We start from the raw sequence: 19,098 nt of genomic DNA on the forward strand, positions 1-19,098 counted from the left end.
TAATCACCTGCAGCCCCCTCCACATACGCCGTGAGCCACAGCAGTCATTTTCCAGTTTGTCCCTATATTGTTTTTTAGCGACTTTGATGGCTCTCCTCAAGTCATACCTGGATTTTTTGTAGCATTCCTTGTCCCCCGATTTAAAAGCAGTGGTAGGCTGCCTCAACCTGAGGTGAAGCAGTGGTAGCCTGCTTCAACCTGTTAATCCAGGGCTTCTGGTTGGTGTAGGAATGAACAGACCGTACTGGAATACAGTTATCCACACAGAATCAAATATAGCCAGTGATCAATTCAGCATACTCATCCAAACCCAAGGCTGAATCCTTTTAATATTGACCAGCCTGTTGATTCTGTCCTCAATGTGGGCAGTGCACACTTCACTTTCTGCTTGTACGCAGGAAGCAAGAGCAGTGACAGGTAGGTGGTCGGATTTCCCAAAGTGAGGTTGTAGGATTGACCTGTAAGCTGCCTTGATCGATCGTGGCGTAACAGTGGTCGAGAGTCTTATTGCCTTTGGTTGGGCAGGTGACATGTTTAAGTGGTTAAGGTTGCCCGCCAGTATTGAAATGGCCTCCGGGTACAAGTTCTCCTGCCTGATAATGGCTCCATACAGTTTGTACAGCGCTGCTGCAGCAGTAACTTGGGCAGTATGTAGACAGCAACTAACAACACACAGGGGAATTCCCTTGGGAGATAGAATGGTCTGTACCTTATTGTTAGTTGTTCCAACACTGGTGAACAGGACTGAGAGACTATTTCCATGTCAGTGCACCATGAACTGTTAACAAATAAACATACATGACATCCATTTACCTTGCCAGTAGTTGTAAAGGAATGGTCCATGCAGTGCACAGAAATAACCTCCCGTTTTATAGCCCTATCAGGTATATAAGGACCCAGCCAAGTCTCTGTAAAGCAGAACACTCATCAGTACTTCCTGTTCCTTTGACAGCTTATTTGGCAGCAGTGCGCTGGGAATCGTGGAACAGGTAGGACACTGACATAGACTCAACAGGGTGCCCACTCCTTTACCTCGCCTCCGGCAGCACTGTCTGTGGCCATTACTCGAAGGTGGCACCTGTTTGTTGTAGGTTAACATTGGCACCTCCTGGCACATACTGCATCTTCGAGCTGTTGGGAACATCTAATCTTATATCCAGTTAAGTCTGCCGATCATAGGTATTTGTGCAAGACTCTTGCACAAACAAAACGATAGTAGATCACCATAGTACAGCGCCATCTTTGATTTCATGGTAGGTAGCTGGACAGCTCAGTGGGTAAGAACTCCAGCTTTACCGCCGGAGATAGGGGTTCATACCTCGGTTGGGCTGAGTCTCAAGTGAGAGTCCATTGCTTAGACTCTTAATGCTATACAAGCCAACCTCCTCTCAGCTGCACATCGCTTTAGATAAAAGTACCTGCTGAATGAAATAGTAAATTGTAATCGCAGATCTTTGATCTCATCATGTGATCACTCGATCAATGACCATTTTTTGGATTATCAAAATTCTTTTAATAACCTTTGATCATGAGGGTCCCTAGATTCTAGATGTAAAGTTTTGTGCAGCAGGAATGGTACGTTTCCCATATTTCGAATTTTGCGGGGGGGGGGGAATTATGGCGGAAATGGGCGTGGCCTATATCTCGAGGTTCAGCTCAATTCAATTCAGGGAACGTGTGCATAGAAACTAACATGAGTTCAAAAACACGTTTCGCATGTTTTGCAATTTTCTGAAAAACGCAACTTAGGGGCCGATTGACGCCAAATTTTGTAGAGAGCCTCAGGGAGACATGGAAAGCTACTGAGCTAAATTTTATGTATTTAACATTGATTGTTGCTGAGATATCCAACACTTCCGCTTCCGGGGTGGGACGGTGGTGGCACAAATTCACGTTTGCAGCAGCCTCACCCAAAAAGATTTAAAGGTAGTGTAGCAAATTCGGGGGGCAGCCGAATCTTAAGAAATAGGCGTGGCCTATATGTTGAGATTCGGCTGGATTCAGGGAATGCATGCAGAGATGAGTTTGAAAAGTAGCTTTTTTCATATTTCAAAATTTTGTGTAAAAACACTACCTAGTGGCCGATTGGTGCCAAATTTTGCAGAGCCTCAGTGGGACACAGGCAACTACTAAGCAAAGTTTTGTGTTAGTAGTACTGATTGTTGCCAAGATATGCAACACTTCCTGTTTTGACTGCAACCTCAAGGAAGCTGCTCCTTTATAACGTTCGCATTTTTCGGATTACCAAAGCTCTTTACTAACTTTTGATTATGAGGGTCCACAGATTCTAGATGCAAAGTTTCCTGGAGATCAGACTTACAACTTAAGAGGAGTTCGATAAAGAAGGTTTCACACATCGCAATTTTTGCAGAAATGAGCATGTCCTGTAGCTCAAGATTCAGCACAATTCCCGGAACGCATCCACACAAATTAAAATGAGTTGGAAAAAGTGGGTTTCACACATTTTGCAAATTTGTTAAAAAGGCGCTAACTAGTCGCCAACTGGCGCCAAATTTTCCACATAGCCTTAGTCAATCAAGTCAAGTCAATTTTATTTGTATAGCCCAATATCACAAATTACACATTTGCCTCAAGGGGCTTTACAGCAACACAACATCCTTTCCTTAGACCCTCGCATTGGCTAAGGAACACCTCCCTAAAAAAAAAACCTTTAACAGGGAGAAAAAAAATGGAAGACACCTCAAGGAGAGATACCTTAGTGGGATATGGGAGCCTACTGGATAACATTTTGTGTTAATAGGACTAACTGTTGCCAAGATATGCAACACTTCCTGTTTTCACTGCAACCTAGAGGTAGTTGCTCCTTCATAATTTTCGTATTTTTTCAATAATCAAAATTGTTTTGTTAACTTTTCATCATCCATAGTTTCTAGGTGCAAAGTTCCACGGAGATCGGACCTAGGATTTCGAAAAAGTAGGTTTTGTATATTTTGCAATTTTGTGGGGGGAAAATTATAGGTGGAAATATGCATAGCCTATATTTTGTGTTTTTGAACGCGCGATATACAATGTGGGGGTTACAGGATTACCTTGATTATAGCTCCACTTGCTGGTGGACATGTCTTTTTTGTGTCTGACGTGTGCATCATTCTATACCTCCCCTGAAAATGCCACATAACTTCTCGGTGAATGCAGCAGTACCACGTTTGCCGATGGAATAATAATAACAATAATAATAACAACAATCTGAGCCATTACAATAGGGTTCCCAGCACCGTTGTTACTGGGAGCCATGCTACTTTGAATGTGTGACCCCAAGCCCCTTCGGCTTGGACCCCTCCATAAAAAACAATTATATAAAATAAACAATTCTTCATTGTTATTAGACTTAAAACCATAATACTAAAATTACTTGGTTTGCATCATTTAAAGCCCAACATGACTTTTTTTTTGGGAGCGGTTCCCCCTTTTTCTCCCCAATTATATCCGCCCAATTACCCCACTCTTCCGAGCTTTCCCGGTCGCTGCTCCACCCTCTCTGCCAATCTGGGGAGGGCTGCAGACTACCACATGCCTACTCTGATACATGTGGGGTCACCAGCCGCTTCTTTTCACCTGACAGTGAGGTTCCACCAGGGGGACATGGCGCATGGGAGAATCATGCTATTCTTCCCAGTTCTCCTCCCCCAAACAGGCACGCTGACCAACCAGAGGAGGCGCTAGTGCAGCAACCAGGACACATACACATCCGGCTTCCCACCAGCAGACACGGCCAATTGTGTCTGTAGGGATGCCCGACCAAGCCGGAGGTAACATGAGGATTCGATCTGGTGATCCCTGTGTTGGTAGGCAACGGAATAGACCGCCACACTACCCAGATGCCACCCAACATGACATTTTTGACATGTTTTCATAACTAGTTTTCAGATTTTCAAAATGCTTTCCGTTATTTGGGCTCTCCTTAGGTAGGTCTGATCATGGCTAAATTTTCATGCAACAAAAAATGGCTGTGGGCTTTCGAGGGTTAAAAGGTGCAAAATTGCAAAAAATGGAAATCTGTCCAAAACGTATGCTATAAATCTTCTTTTTTTTTGTTATTCCATTCCAAATGTTACCATTAGAAATGTCCAATGAAATAAAACATTTTTCCTTGAAAGACTGCTGGAGATTTTCTTATCGTGCTTTATAACCATACAAACCAGTAATTTGTCATTTTGATACATTTAATGAGCAAGTATTTATAATTTGCAACAAATTTTCAGTAATTTTTTTAATGTTTTTAAACCACACACTCTTAATTGTGAGAGCACTCGAGAAGGAAACAGGATCCATTTTTGTTTAATGCTAACCTTACCCTGGTTCTGCTACTGCCCTGTTCACATGCTACTGAAATGCAAGAGCGTGAACAGCAACACTCTCCCTCATTGTGATCATCTTGTTGAGGAGAGGAGGTCACTCAGAGGGCACCTCAAAACCCGGATTCACACTGAAAGCGTCATTAGTGACAAAGGCAGCCGGCGGTCATTCATATTGTATGAGCACCAGTCACCATAGCAGCAGTGAGCATCACAGTGCCAGTGCTCAAGAGTAGCAAATTGAAGTTGAGCTAAGGTTAACGGCATGCAAATTAGTAATTGCATGCTGAAGCAACAACCAGCTGCAGACATGGATCTGTTCCTTCTTAATAACTCCACTTCAAACTTGATAAGCCACTGGGCAAAACCAAACTTGATGTCTACAGCCCAGCTTAGAAATCCACTCCCTGGCAATGACTGCTAGAGGGCTAGCAGGTGACCGCTGGCACTCATGAGGCTTCCAGAGTGAGCGCAGGCTGAGTGTCTTGCTGCTGCTGCTGCCACATGTGTGAGTCTGTGCAGATATCTGATTGCCTTACCATGGAACACCTTGGGGTCAGGGTTTTTGTTGCAGTAGTCTTTGTTGCAGCAAATGGGAAAGATCCCCTTCTCATCCTTCATAGACACAGCGCAGATGAAGGGCCTGTCCCGTGGGATGAGGTCTTTCTCGTCCACACATATGCTGCGCTCATTGATGAGGCGGCTGCCAGACTTGCGCACAGCTACGAAACACAACCCGTCTGTTGTACAGCTGGAGTTAGAGCTGCAACTATCACAGTAGCACTGCAGTCCTGGAGCAAGAGGAAAGAATGAACAGAGAAGGACGGATTAGATAAAAGCAGGTATATAAGAAAAGACAGTATTTCATATTGACAAAATGCATTTCAATCTAAAATGTACACAAATATTCAATTAGTCAAAGCTAAAATTAATTTAACTAAACCATTTTTACCCAATATAATGCAGCCAAATTAATATTTAACACAGTCTCATGTGACTTCAGTGTCGTGTTGAAAAAAAAAAAACAGGAAATAAAAAAAATCCATATTACAATTTCATTTAGCAGGCACTTTTATCCGAAGCGATGCACATTTGAGAGGTAGTTGGCTCGTATAGCGTTAGGAGTCTAAGCCACAGAGTCTTACTGGAGACTTGTCCCAACTGGGGTTTGAACCGCCGTTCTCAGGCAGGAAAGCCAGCATTCTTACCTACAAGCTATCCAGCTGCTAATGCAGTTAAGAAATTGCAAACTACAGTATGCCCCTCGCTGGCATCCCAGCCCGTAAAATCCCAAGGCTGCAAAGAATCCAGTGTTGCTGTGCGCTTGGTTTGCAACCAACCTCGAAGCGCACAACTGCCTCTGTGTCTTTACTCTGGCTCCCTGTTACTGCTTGCACAGTTCCAAACCTTTATGGTAGCATTTCAGCCAGTTCACCACTACATGGACTTGCGTGCAAAATCATATTAACACGTACCCTCCTCCACCCTTTGTTCGACCTCTGATGGGCTACATCTTAGCTCTCTACAAAAGTGACCCAGACTTCTCTCTCGTCTTGCCTCTAAACAAAGAGCAAACTCCCAGCTGCTATCAGAGCGACAGGCTCAGAGTCACTTCAAGCCTGGCCCGAAACCTTCCTCTTCCCCTGCCAGTGCTTTACCTCAGACGCACCTGTGATGTCTTTTATACTGCTGTGGGGTTTTCCCTCTCCTTTATAACTTCATTCTCCTATCACTCCATCTTGTTTTATTGCTTTAGAATGAATGGAAGTCAGTCGGCAGAGCAGCCATTCACCTTCACTCATTTTATACCATGAAAACCGCCACGGTGAAACGCGTTAAACACGTCTTTCAATAAGGGCTTTGAAATGACGATAGCCTGATCGTGCGGTCAGTACGCCAAACGAAAGGGGACGTTTACCATCAGTAGACCAGCAGAGGAACGACAGACCGCCGAGACGAGGAAAAGGTTAACAAGGGGAAATAAAGGGGGAAAAGAGAAGAAAAAAAGAACAAAGAGGGGTGCAAAAACATCATAATATCCACATCCTGCCACCCACCTCCCCCTTTCCCTACCCCCACCCCACATTCAACCTCAACTATGCATCCTATTGTGTAGCCTTAACAAACAAGCAAGCAATTTGAGTCCTGCCAAGTGGACCTACGAAAAATAAAAATATATTGGTACTTAGGAAACATTAGTGAACAATGTCGGTGGGATAACACCAATGAAAATGACAGTTCCAGTGTATTCAGTATTGTCCAGCATCAGCCGGGTAATATTGTAAAGTGCAATTTTACAAATGTCTTTCAAAGTGCATGCTCAGTAATCCAGGTTGGACAATCAAAGAAGGTTGAATCAGTTCATCTGGACACAACGTGTGTGTGTGTGTGTGTGTGTGTGTGTGCGTGTGTGTGTGTGTGTGTGTGCCCTGTGTGATGGCCTGGCAGCCTGTCCAGGGTGTCTCCCCGCCTGCCGCCCAGTGACTGCTGGGATAGGCTGCAGCATCCCCGTGACCCTGAGAGCAGGACAAGCGGTTCGGATGATGGATGGACGTTTCATCCCCCCTCTAAGTGTCCTCTTCAGTCTAAACTGACTGCAGGTGTCCCCGCCCTTATAAACAATACAGCTGCACAACGACTGAAACCAATGACCAGTTTCATATGCGAATATGGGTGTGACCATTACCTAGCGTTACAGTGGCCATGTGTGCTGTTCACAGAGGATTTGGGAATGTTTGCAATCACAGCATTGTAAGATGGGGACAGATGTAAGTTTCAGCCTGCCTAAGCAATCCGAAGGTGCCGCCATCCAACTTCAGCAGAGATGAGAGGAATGCTCTCATGACTCAGTAAAGACACTAACATCATCATTCTTCCGGCGGACAAAGGCAGAGGCACTGTTGTATTAAACCAGCCAGACCATCATGAGAAAGTTATGACGTTACTTAGTGACATGAATACTAATGAGCCCCTGAAACGACATCCAGGCAGTTGTTAGAAGAAAAAGGTGATAGATTGTCTGAAGCTGTTAAAACAGGACAGTGCTACTGACAGAATGTTCTACCACAGATTATACCCAGGGGGCGCTACACCCAGTCTGTATGGTTTACTTAAGATACATAAACAGGATGTGCCATTACGGCCTATTGTTAGTATGATTAACTCAGTGACGTATAACCTCTCTAAGTTTCTGGTATCTATTCTGAACCCGTTGGTAGGCAGTAATGAACATCACATCAGAACACTGTGGATGTTGTGGACAAGGTGAGGGACGTCATTATGGAGAGGATGAAACAATGGTCTCTTATGATGTTAAGTCTCTCTTCATGCGTGTTCCTGTTGATGAAGCAGTGGAGGTAGTCCGTATGAAATTACAAAACGACCCCACCCTCAGCAATAGGACCACCCTTAACACTGACCAAGTGTGTCTGCTCCCGAAGCTGTGTCTTCAGTACACCTACTTCACATACAGGGGGCAGGACTATAGGCAGAGGCATGGGGGCGCTATAGGTTCCCCAGTCTCACCTGCAGTGGCCAACTTGTATATGGAGGAAGTGGAAAAGAGGCTCTGATGTCCTATCCAGGGACACCACCTAGCCACTGGTTCAGATTTGTGGACGACACCTGGGTTAAAATTAAATCTCAGGATGCAGCACATTTCACCACCACATGAACTCTGTGGACACCACATCAAGTTCACCAGGGAGGAAGTGGAACATGGCAGGGTAGCCTTCTTACACTGTGAAATAACAATTGGTGATGGGGACATTTGATTGTTGGTGTTTACTGTAAACCAACACATACTGATCAGTATGTGTTATGTGTTGGTTTACAGCTCTCATCATCCACTGGAGCACAAACTAGGAGTCACCAGGACGCTGGACCACCGAGCTGACAACGTCCCCACCGACACAGCAGCCGGGGAAGGAGAGAAATCCCACATTAAACAGGCCCTGGTTAAGTGTGGTTATCCTACCTGGGCGTTTGTCAAAGCCAGGAAGACCCCAAACAGTGCACCAGCCGATGGAAGAGAGGAGAGGGACAACAGCTGCCTAAGAGTAAACCAGTGGTGAGTCCGTATGTGGCGGAAAAGCTGAGATACGTATTTTCCAAACCCCATTTCTCAGTTGCTTTCAAACCCCAAAACACACTGCACCAGAAGTTGGTCCACCCTAAGGACCGGGTCCCCAGCACAAACAGAGCAATCTAGTGTAGCTGTTAAGTACCAGGAGGATTGACGTGACTTGTACATTGGGGAAACTAAACAGACGCTGTCCAAGAGGATGGCACAACACAGGAGAGCTAACACGTCAGACCAGGACTCCACAGTCTACACCATCTACAGGCCAGGACTCCACAGTCTACACCATCTACAGGCCAGGACTCCACAGTCTACACCATCTACAGGCCAGGACTCCACAGTCTACACCATCTACAGGCCAGGACTCCACAGTCTACACCATCTACAGGCCAGTGGCCACTCTTTCAAGGATGAGGATGTGCACATCCTTCATAGGGAGGAACACTGGTTTGAACGGGAAGTCAAACAGGGCATCTATGATAAGAGGGAACAACCATCCCTGAACCGGGGGGGGGGGGGGGGGGGACTAAGAGTACATCTGTCACCATCTTACAATGCTGTGACTGAAAACATTCCCAAATGCTCTGTGAATGGTACACATGGCCATTGTAACTCCAGTTAATGTTCACGCCCATATTTGTATATGAAACTGGTCGTTGGTTTGGGTGGTTATGTCACTGTATTGTTGATAAGGGTGGGGATACCAGCAGTCAGTTGAGACCGAAGAGGTCACTTAGATGATGATGAAATGTATCTCTCAATAAAAGTTGTGTCTAGATGAACTGATTCACCTTTCTTTGAATTTATACAAATGGTGTGCTCTCCATGTACTTACTATTCTCTTACCAAATAAGTAGTATGGGCTGGAGTTTCAATGAACAGCTGACTACATGCTGAGGTGGTTAAAAACAACTAACTTAGCATAGCAAGACCGGCTAACAACAAACCGCAGGCCGAATGCCATACTAGCCTTGTTAAAGAAAATACAACAATCATCAATCAAATAAACATTTCCATGGCGACGTAACTATCACCCGTTGCACTTGTTTACCCCCAAGTAACGCTTGTAGTAAAAGGAAAGTCCAGCATTTGTTATGCTGCACAGGTAATGCTAGCGTTGGCAGTCAGAGCTAGTCATAGTCAGTCAGCTAGCATAGCTAGTTGTTAGGCCGGGCAGGTAACATCAGTGATACTGCCATAGTACTTTATGTGGTTCACAACATCAGACCAACATGAGATGACCAGGGTATCGCTCCGGATAAAGGATACTGCTCCTTTGGAAGTGTTGAACACAGACTTGTTGCCATTGTGTGTAATCCTAAATCACGCAGGGAAAAGCAGGCCATATTTTATCCCTTGGAGATCTTGGGAGTAGTTTCTTGGCCTCATCGAATGCCACCCTCTTCTTAGCACAGCAGCGGTGTAGTCCGGGAATAGCAGAAATCTTTGGCCATTGTGGAGAAGTAGACCTACTTGTCTTGTGCGCTGCATAATGTCCCCCTTGACACCGCTGTAGTGTGCACGAACAGTGAAGGGACGTGGCCTCTGTCCAGCCTGGGGAGACGGCGGCAGAAACGGTGTGCTCTGTCAAGCAGGGGTCTTTCTTCTAGTTGCAGAAAACTGTTGACGTGGTCCCTCCACGCCTTCACATAGATCACTTATTCTCGAAGTGTTCCAGCGTGACCTGTCCTCCAAATCCTCACACTTGTCCGACAGGAAAGCCACATGTTTAGTGAGACTTCGTCGCTTGCACTCCAGGGATGAGTCTCATCCGACCAGTGATCTGCCCCCTTTTCCAATTCTGTCATGTGGCTAGACGGAGCCCCAGCATAGGATCTGACTGACACTAAGTCACCATGCAGTTCGGTCCGTATCGATGCAATTTCGGACCTTAGAGACGTTGCCAGAGGTGGACACCCCGGCTCCAGAAAATAAAAGTCTGGCCATGTAGCATTTGTTCTAGCCAGTCATTAAACAAGGTGATGTCACTCTACCTGGCCGAAGAATGAAATTCAGCTGGTGTAGTGTGTGGGTGGAACAAATATGTGGCAGGACTTTTACTTTCTGAAGCCAGGTTGTCCACCTCTGGACGTTGCCAAGGTGTCTATTTTAGTTTCCACAGAAGCCCAAATGTCCTCTCAGTGATGTTAACTCAGATGCTACATCAGCTCCAAGTGATTCAGTAGACCTGAGAGCAGCGTGGTCCGGAGCAGCACAGTTAACTTGGTCAGTGTTAGCCACCGTGTTATAGCACCCATAATACGTGGTTGTAATTTAGTACTCAAAAACACTCAGTAGTCAAAAACACACGATTATTTGTTCCCAGCTGAACAAAATGGGTGATGCAGATACAAAAGCACTGTTGTTTTATCAAATTATTGAACAATTGGCAGGGGGCTCTAAAATCTTCTGCCTACCCACTCATTACTCCACCGGAAGTGCTGATGTTAACCATGTTTAAACAGATGGTGCTTGTCTGTTGGAGGGCCGCATATCCACGCGCCGAGGGGGGAAAACAGAGATCAGCAGCGCGATGCCTGTGTGGGTAAGCGGAGCATTCGGGGTCAGTGCAGCAGCTCCAGTTCAGTTCAGTTCACTACAGGACAGACCTGATGTTCTCTACAGTTAGGTGTACAACATATGTGCACACTTCGGTATCGGCATCGGCTAAAATGAGTTGGAACATATCAGCAAAAATCTAATATCGCGCACCCCTGGTTTTTGGGTTTAACAGTTTAATTCCAGATCCTTTATTGTTACATCCATTACACAAGTATAAAGAATAAAACTTGTTCATCTTTAATTAGAGTCTGTTGTGGATTCTGGCTCATTCGGACAAGCACTGCATCACAAAAGAATATAATATCAAAATCTGTGTGTGTGTGTGTGTGTGTGTGTGTGTGTGCGTGCGTGTGTGTGTGTGTGTGTGCGTGCAGGCAGGCAGGGGTCTTCAAAGAATGGTGGAATAGTTCCCAGTGAACATCCTATAGTATTTTTGCTTGAAATGCCCATCCCTGGTGGACACACACATATGTGGACACATCACATTCACATATACACTACTAGCATCTGCCTCACACCCTCCCTGGACCACTTTCTGGATTACACCTTAGTCCTTTCTCCCCCTTTTCTTGTGTCTTCACCTTTACCGTCATCACTGCTGTCCTAAACTGATATACGCCACCCATCCCTCCATTATCTGAACCGCTTATCCTGCTCTCAGGGTCACGGGGATGCTGGAGCCTATCCCAGCAGTCACTGGGCGGCAGGCATGGAGACACCCTGGACAGACCGCCAGGCCATCACAGGGCCGACACACACACACACACACACACACACACACACACACACACACACACACACACACACACACACACACACACCTAGGGACAATTGCGTCCGGCCAGTTCACCTGACCTACATGTGTTTGGACTGTGGGAGGAAACCGGAGCTCCCGGAGGAAACCCACACAAACACGGGGAGAACATGCAAACTCCACACAGAGGACGACCCGGGACGACCCCCAAGGTTGGACTACCCCGGGGCTCGAACCCAGGACCTTCTTGTTGTGAGGCCACCGCACTAATCACTGCACAACCGTGCCGCCAACTGATATACTGATATTATTAAACACGATTTAAGTGTGTTTTGTCAAACACGTGCAAATGTGTGTTTCTAAGTTTTATCAGATACATGTTGTCATTTTTCCTTTCTGAGTTTCCTTGTTTCACTTGTGGTGATTGTCCCCCTCTTGGAGAAGTGATGCTGATTGGTTGCTCAGCTGATCAAACATGCAGAAGAGGGGGACCGGTGGCAGCTATACAGTGTACATAACAAAAAATAAAGACCCTGTGCTCTTGTCATCCCACCCACCATCCAGAGGACCGAGTTATTGTGAGCAGCTCTTGATATTTAATAAAGATTGCTTTTGCAGGTGGAGAACCTGAACTCCACTTGCAGATTAGTTCTGGCCTGGACACACTGGCATGCACATCCCCTGTGTTGTATGCCACGCCTGCCCACAGCATGGCTAGAAGTAAAATCAATTTCTTAATTCAACTTTCTCATATTCCTGTTATTGTGAATCACATTTCATTTCTGAAGCCTCCACACTCTTGCCGTATGGATCTCACAACCAAGTTGACAATAAAAATGGGAAATCGGATTACCTGCAAAATTGTTCTTAATCAATTTAACAAAGATTAAGCATAATGAACAACTGTAGTGCCAGAATCTGCACTGGAACAACTGTACAACATTACAACTGATATCACAGAACAACTACTGAAGGACAGATAGAAACACACAGATAAGCAGAAATACAGCCAGACAAGTACACTAGGCCTAGTATAAATAGCTGACTAAATTCTATCATGACTGTCAGACTAAACAACAACAGCATGGACGCATGTTTGACCAAACTCGTCACTCCTCCCACGGCTGACTGGTTGATGTGAAACTTGGTAACATGCGTTGGCTTGCAGAAGGTTTGTGCCTGCAGATGGTTTTGCAGTCTCTGTAGGCCGGGCTATGTTCCTATCAACACGCTGCCATGAAGCTGAGTCAAAACAGGGTGGTGAGAGACTCACAGGGCAGCTGCTTCCCATATCTCCCATGTTTACAGTAGGGAAGCCTACCAAGGAACATTAACAGCTGGCTGAGGAAATGTTTACCCTGATTATTATGGTTTGGGACACAGATGATGCAAGCACTGGTCATTTGATGTTTACTCAGGTTACACTGGTGACCCTGCAGCTGGTACGCAGGGGTAAGCAATCTTATCCAGAAAGGACCGGTGTGGATGCAGGTTTTTGTTCCAACCAAGCAGTTACACACCTGATGCCACTGATCAACCATAGAGGCTTTGCTGAGGAACTTGATCAGGAGACACAAGTGTGTAACTGCTTGGTTGGAACAAAAACCTTCCCCCACACCGACCCTTTCTGGATAAGATTGCCCACCCAGGGGTTGAGGTTAAGTGCACCCTATATTGATAAATGAGGCTCTATACAGGGGGGAGAACCGCTCATCTGCCCCTGATTTACCAATCAATCCCAACTTGCTCAGGACAGATGCTGGCAGAGATGATCTGAAAGTGTGAGGGGTGCAGATAGTCTGAGGCCCCGTCAGCATGTGTGACTATGACGTATCATGTGCACAGGTCCAGTGTGTGAGGATGAGCAACTCAATCATGTGCAGAGACAGTCACCCACGACTGAGTGTGGCTGTGAAGCTTTAATTATTGTGAGGTAAGGGAGTAAAAAAGTGAAGCTTTTCAAAAATGGCAATCCAGACAGATAAAAAGCATGTATTAGTTATAGTTGTAATTTTCATTCTGTTTTTATCTTGGGCCCGGCAGTCTGCCTTCTTCTGATTGGTGTCACAATGTATTACACAAGATCTAGTGAGACCAGAGGCCCTGATGTAACGTCATAGTACAGTATAATGTATTACACAAGATCTAGTGAGACCAGAGGCCCTGATGTAACATCATAGTACAGTATAATGTATTACACAAGATCTAGTGAGACCAGAGGCCCTGATGTAACATCATAGTACAGTATAATGGATTACACAAGATCTAGTGAGACCAGAGGCCCTGATGTAACATCATAGTACAGTATAATGTATCACACAAGATCTAGTGAGACCAGAGGCCCTGATGTAACATCATAGTACAGTATAATGGATTACACAAGATCTAGTGAGACCAGAGGCCCTGATGTAACGTCATAGTACAGTATAATGTATTACACAAGATCTGGTGAGACCAGAGGCCCTGATGTAACATCATAGTACAGTATAATGTATTACACAAGATCTAGTGAGACCAGAGGCCCTGATGTAACATCATAGTACAGTATAATGTATTACACAAGATCTAGTGAGACCAGAGGCCCTGATGTAACGTCATAGTACAGTATAATGTATTACACAAGATCTAGTGAGACCAGAGGCCCTGATGTAACGTCATAGTACAGTATAATGTATTACACAAGATCTGGTGAGACCAGAGGCCCTGATGTAACGTCATAGTACAGTATAATGTATTACACAAGATCTGGTGAGACCAGAGGCCCTGATGTAACGTCATAGTACAGTATAATGTATTACACAAGATCCGGTGAGACCAGAGGCCCTGATGTAACGTCATAGTATAGTATAATGCCCTGACTGCCTGTTACTGTTTCTGAAACACTGTTTGGACATCAGTATATCACACTTCTAAATGACCCCACCCCACCACCACCACCATCACCACCGACCCTACCCCTAGTGTATCTCTAGCGTACTTCTAGTGTACCTCTAGCATACCTGTAGCGTACCTCCAGTGTACCTCCAGTGTACCTCTAGTGTACCTCTAGCGTACCTCTAGTGTACCTCTTGTGTACCTCTAGTGTACCTCTAGCGTACCTCTAGCGTACCTCTAGTGTACCTCTAGTGTACCTCTAGCGTACCTCTAGCGTACCTCTAGTGTACCTCTAGCGTACCTCTAGCGTACCTCTAGTGTACCTCTAGTGTACCTCTAGCGTACCTCCAGGCACTGGCCTTCATCATCATCATGTTGTGACAAACCCACCGGTTGCAGATTGACGTTTTATTGTGCGTTCTGTGTGATCAACATCTTCTATGCAGTGTGCAGTATAACCTTTCATTAAAGAACGATGTCTGGGTGAGCCAACACACTGCAAGCTGAACTCACTTTCATTTTGCATTTCTTCATTTTGCAAATGAATACCCAAATGCAATCACAATTATTTAACATCTAGGCAATACACAGCTATAGGAATAAAAGTGCACAATATGCTAATGTACCTTTTGTTGCAGGGGGATAAGTCACTTCATCACATACTAGTACATACGAGCACATACTAGTTAGTACAGCTCATCTGAAGATGTGTGTTCACTGTCTGATGCAGCAGAATAAGTTTTGTGGTGGCAGGCGATGCAGGCAAGTAGGATGTGTGTGTGTTGTGACTTACTAGCTGCCTGCTGGTGATAGTTGTCGAAGAAAGCAACTGATCTCTTTAGGGGAATGTGAAGGTCACAGACATGAGCTGACAGCCTGAGAAGGGTTTACAAAAGCACCACTGAATTCAGTTCACATTCCATTCAGTCTCAACTCAATATCCAGCATCAGAAACCAGCCATAATAAGATATTCTGTTAAGAGATGACGAATCACAAGGCCGGGAGAATGTCGGGAGGCTCGCTTTGGAGGGAAAATAATGTCCAATTCACATAACCGAGCTCCAACAGGTACAGCTGTGTGACTTCAGAATCAGCGTCATCTTTATTGGCCAAGTATGCTTACACATACATGGAATTTGTCTCCAGTTTAGTGGCTCTCAATGTACTTACACAGAATAACAACACAACAATCTTCAGGAATATACTCGTATCCTCAGTAATAATCTTAATATATAAAATATAAAATATATGACTGCTGGGATAGGCTCCAGCATCCCCGCAACCCTGAGAGCAGGATAAGCGGTTCGGATTATGGATGGATGGCTGCCTGCCGCCCAATGACTGCTGAGATGGGCCCCAGCACCCCCACGACCCCGGCTGGGATAAGTGGCTTGGATAATGAATGAATAATATAATAAAATATAATATAATATAATATAATATATACTTATATCTTCAGGAATATACAAGGAGTGACTATATACAAGTGAAATCATTTCTGTGAACTGTAAACAGGATACAAACAGTGCGAAGTGAAGAGTGCAAGGAGTGCTGAGATAAATATTAAACAGGTAAAAAAAAGTTACTCTATATACATGTAGTAGGTGGTTATGTACAGTATGTTCAGATATACAGTAGTAAGTAAAATGTATCGCAAATTTGTATTTCAGCCCGAAATAAATATGTATGATTTGTAGGTACAACGGGTATTATGGTGATCCAGATTATTGCATGACAAGCGGTGTAGGCAATACACCATACATACGCGAGACTATCTGTAACCCGGATGTTGAGCTATTATGTGGAAGTGTCACGCCATTCTTCCTTCCGAGGGAGGTTGGAAACACTGTGATTTGTGTTGTTTATGTGCCCCCAAATGGAAACGCAGGGACAGCTGCAGCCCAAGCGGCGGAATGTGTAGATAGGCAGTTGCATCACACACCACATGCTCCCATGCTCATTTTGGGGGATTTCAGCCATTGCAAACTTGAAATGTCTTTTACCTGGCTTTGAATGGCATATTAAATGTGACACTAGAAATAGTAAAATTCTTGACTAATACTATGGAAATATCCAGGATGCATGTACAGCTAGAGCCAAACCACCACTGTTCGGTTCGGATCACAACACTGGTCAGCTCGTTCCCATCTACTGTTCAGTCCTTAAAGGAGCAGAGCTCTTGTTAAAACTGTTAAAGTCTGGTCCACTGACAGTACTGAAACTCTGAAGGGCTGTTACTTGAGTACAGACTGGGACATCTTCCATGAATCTGATCAGATCCACAGAAGCCATCACAACTCATATTAACTTCTGTGTGGTGGCTGTGATACCGCAAAAGACAATAAAGCAGTATCCTAATAACAAGTCCTACATCACTAAGGACGTCATCAGATTGTATCAAACACATGAGGCTTGTTTTCAGGAAGAGGGACCTAGTGCAACTAAGATCAGCACAGAGGAGCTGAACCAGAAACTCAACATAGCACAAAGACAATATGGGGAATCCACTGAAAAGGACTTCTGTGAAAACAATACGAAGAAACTGTGGGCCACTATGAAATCTATTACAAATATGACTCCCAACAGGGAAACAGTGCGCACAACAGATGACAGCAAACGCATGGCAAATTAACTTCTATATTAGGTTTGATTCACATGATTTCTCTTTAGAATATGACTGTGTCATCAACACCATTTTAATTAATCCCAAAGAAGTCACAAGACCATTTAAAAGAACAAACACCAATAAGGCAGCAGGCCCTGATGGTGCTCAGCTTCCCTTTTGAAGATGTGTGCAGAGGAACTTACACTAGCCTGGGTGTCTGTCTTTCAAAGGTCTGTTGATTCACATATAGTTCCATCTCTGGAAAAAGTCAATTATTAGCTTGTTCCCCAGGAAAATAATGACTCTAGACAAGTAGCCTTGACCTCTATTGTCATGAAGTGTCCGGGAAAGATGACGGTGTGGAAGCTGAAGTCAAACATAAATGAACAGCTAGATTCTTATCAGTTTGCCTTTAAAGACAATCATAGCATTACTGATGCAATACTAACCATAATACACTTCGTTTCACAACACCTTGAAAACCACAAGGCCTATGTCAGACTGCTGTTTGTAGACTCCAACACAGGCGTTCCTCAGAGATGTGACTTCTCCCATTCTTTTTTTCTTTTTGACTTTCCCCCCTTTTTTCTCCCCAGTTGTACTTGGCCAATCACCCCACTCTTCCAAGCCGTCCCGGTCGCTGCTCCACCCCCTCTGCTGATCCGGGGAGGGCTGCAGACTACCACGTCTCCTCCGATCATGTGGCGTCACCAGCCACTTCTTTTCACCTGACAGTGAGGAGTTTCACCAGGGGGACGTAGTGCGTGGGAGGATCACGCTATTTCCCCCCAGTTCCCCCTCCCCCCGAACAGGCACCACAACCGACCAGAGGAGGCGCTAGTGCAGCAACCAGGACACATACCCACATCGGGATTCCCACCCGCAGACACGGCCAATTGTGTCTGTAGGGACGCCCGACCGAGCCGGAGATAACACGAGGATTCAAACCGGTGAGCCCCGTGTTGATAGGCAACGGAATAGACCGCCACGCCACCCGGACGCCCTGCGTTCTCCAATTCTGTTTACATTATATAAAAATTATTGTACAAGCAGTCATCTCAGCACTTTTGTGGTCAAGTTTTCTGATGACAGCGCCATCTTAGGACATGTGGATACAAACACTGGCATTCCCAGGTTTAGTTTAGAGGTTGAAAAGTTTGTACAATGGTGTGGTGACCATCATCTCATTGTAAACACTAAGAAAACAGAATAAATTATTTTTGATCCCGGACCTCTGGGGGATAATTCTCCACTACTGATCCAAAACGCTTGTATTACACAGGTTCATTCTTACAGACCCATGGGTGTAAATACTGACCGTAATCTGTCTTGGAATGTAAATTCTGCATGTACTCGGATCCAACTGCGATATTACTTTTTGCACAGAGTCAGGGTGTTTGGGGTTGGACAGAGGATAATGATGTTAGCTTATCACGCTGTGATAGAAAGTATATTACATTATGGAATTTCAGCTTGGTTTGGTAACATCAGTTAAGTTAAAATCCAAAACAGACTGGTCCACACAGCAATGAAAGTGATGGGGGTGAGGGAACATCACTCCCTCCAGATGTTCTTTAATAGTTAAACAGGCTAGAACAACTATCGCTGACCACTCCCATGTGCTGTATTCAGAACGCGAATGGCTCCCGTCAGGTAGACGGTACAGGGTTCCAATGAAATACAGGAACAAATACCTGAACAGGAATAAAACAGCTTTCATCCCTTTATCAGTGAATCTCCTAAACTCAGGACATAAGGAGGGTGTGAAATGAGGGGCTGTGTTGCATACTTTTGAATGTACTTTACATCGGCACCTGTCTGTGCTATGCACTTTATGTCTGTTACTGCACTATAATGTATGTATTTTTATGTGGCGGCATTTATGTCCAAGACAAATTTCCCTCA

General features: G+C 44.9%; 1 protein-coding gene across 1 annotated transcript in view; it reads right to left on the reverse strand.

Annotated features, from left to right (window-relative positions):
• The window catches only part of tgfbr1b (transforming growth factor, beta receptor 1 b), a 66,543-nt gene that overhangs the window by 27,974 nt on the left and 19,471 nt on the right, over window positions 1-19,098 (reverse strand). The window contains exon 2 of the mRNA XM_056299014.1: window positions 4,856-5,107. Within this exon, the coding sequence (XP_056154989.1) occupies window positions 4,856-5,107 (252 nt within the window). The remainder of the gene's footprint in view (window positions 1-4,855; window positions 5,108-19,098) is intronic.

Source organism: Lampris incognitus, chromosome 19, assembly GCF_029633865.1.
Source record: "Lampris incognitus isolate fLamInc1 chromosome 19, fLamInc1.hap2, whole genome shotgun sequence".
In the NCBI taxonomy this organism is placed as follows: Eukaryota; Metazoa; Chordata; class Actinopteri; order Lampriformes; family Lampridae; genus Lampris; species Lampris incognitus.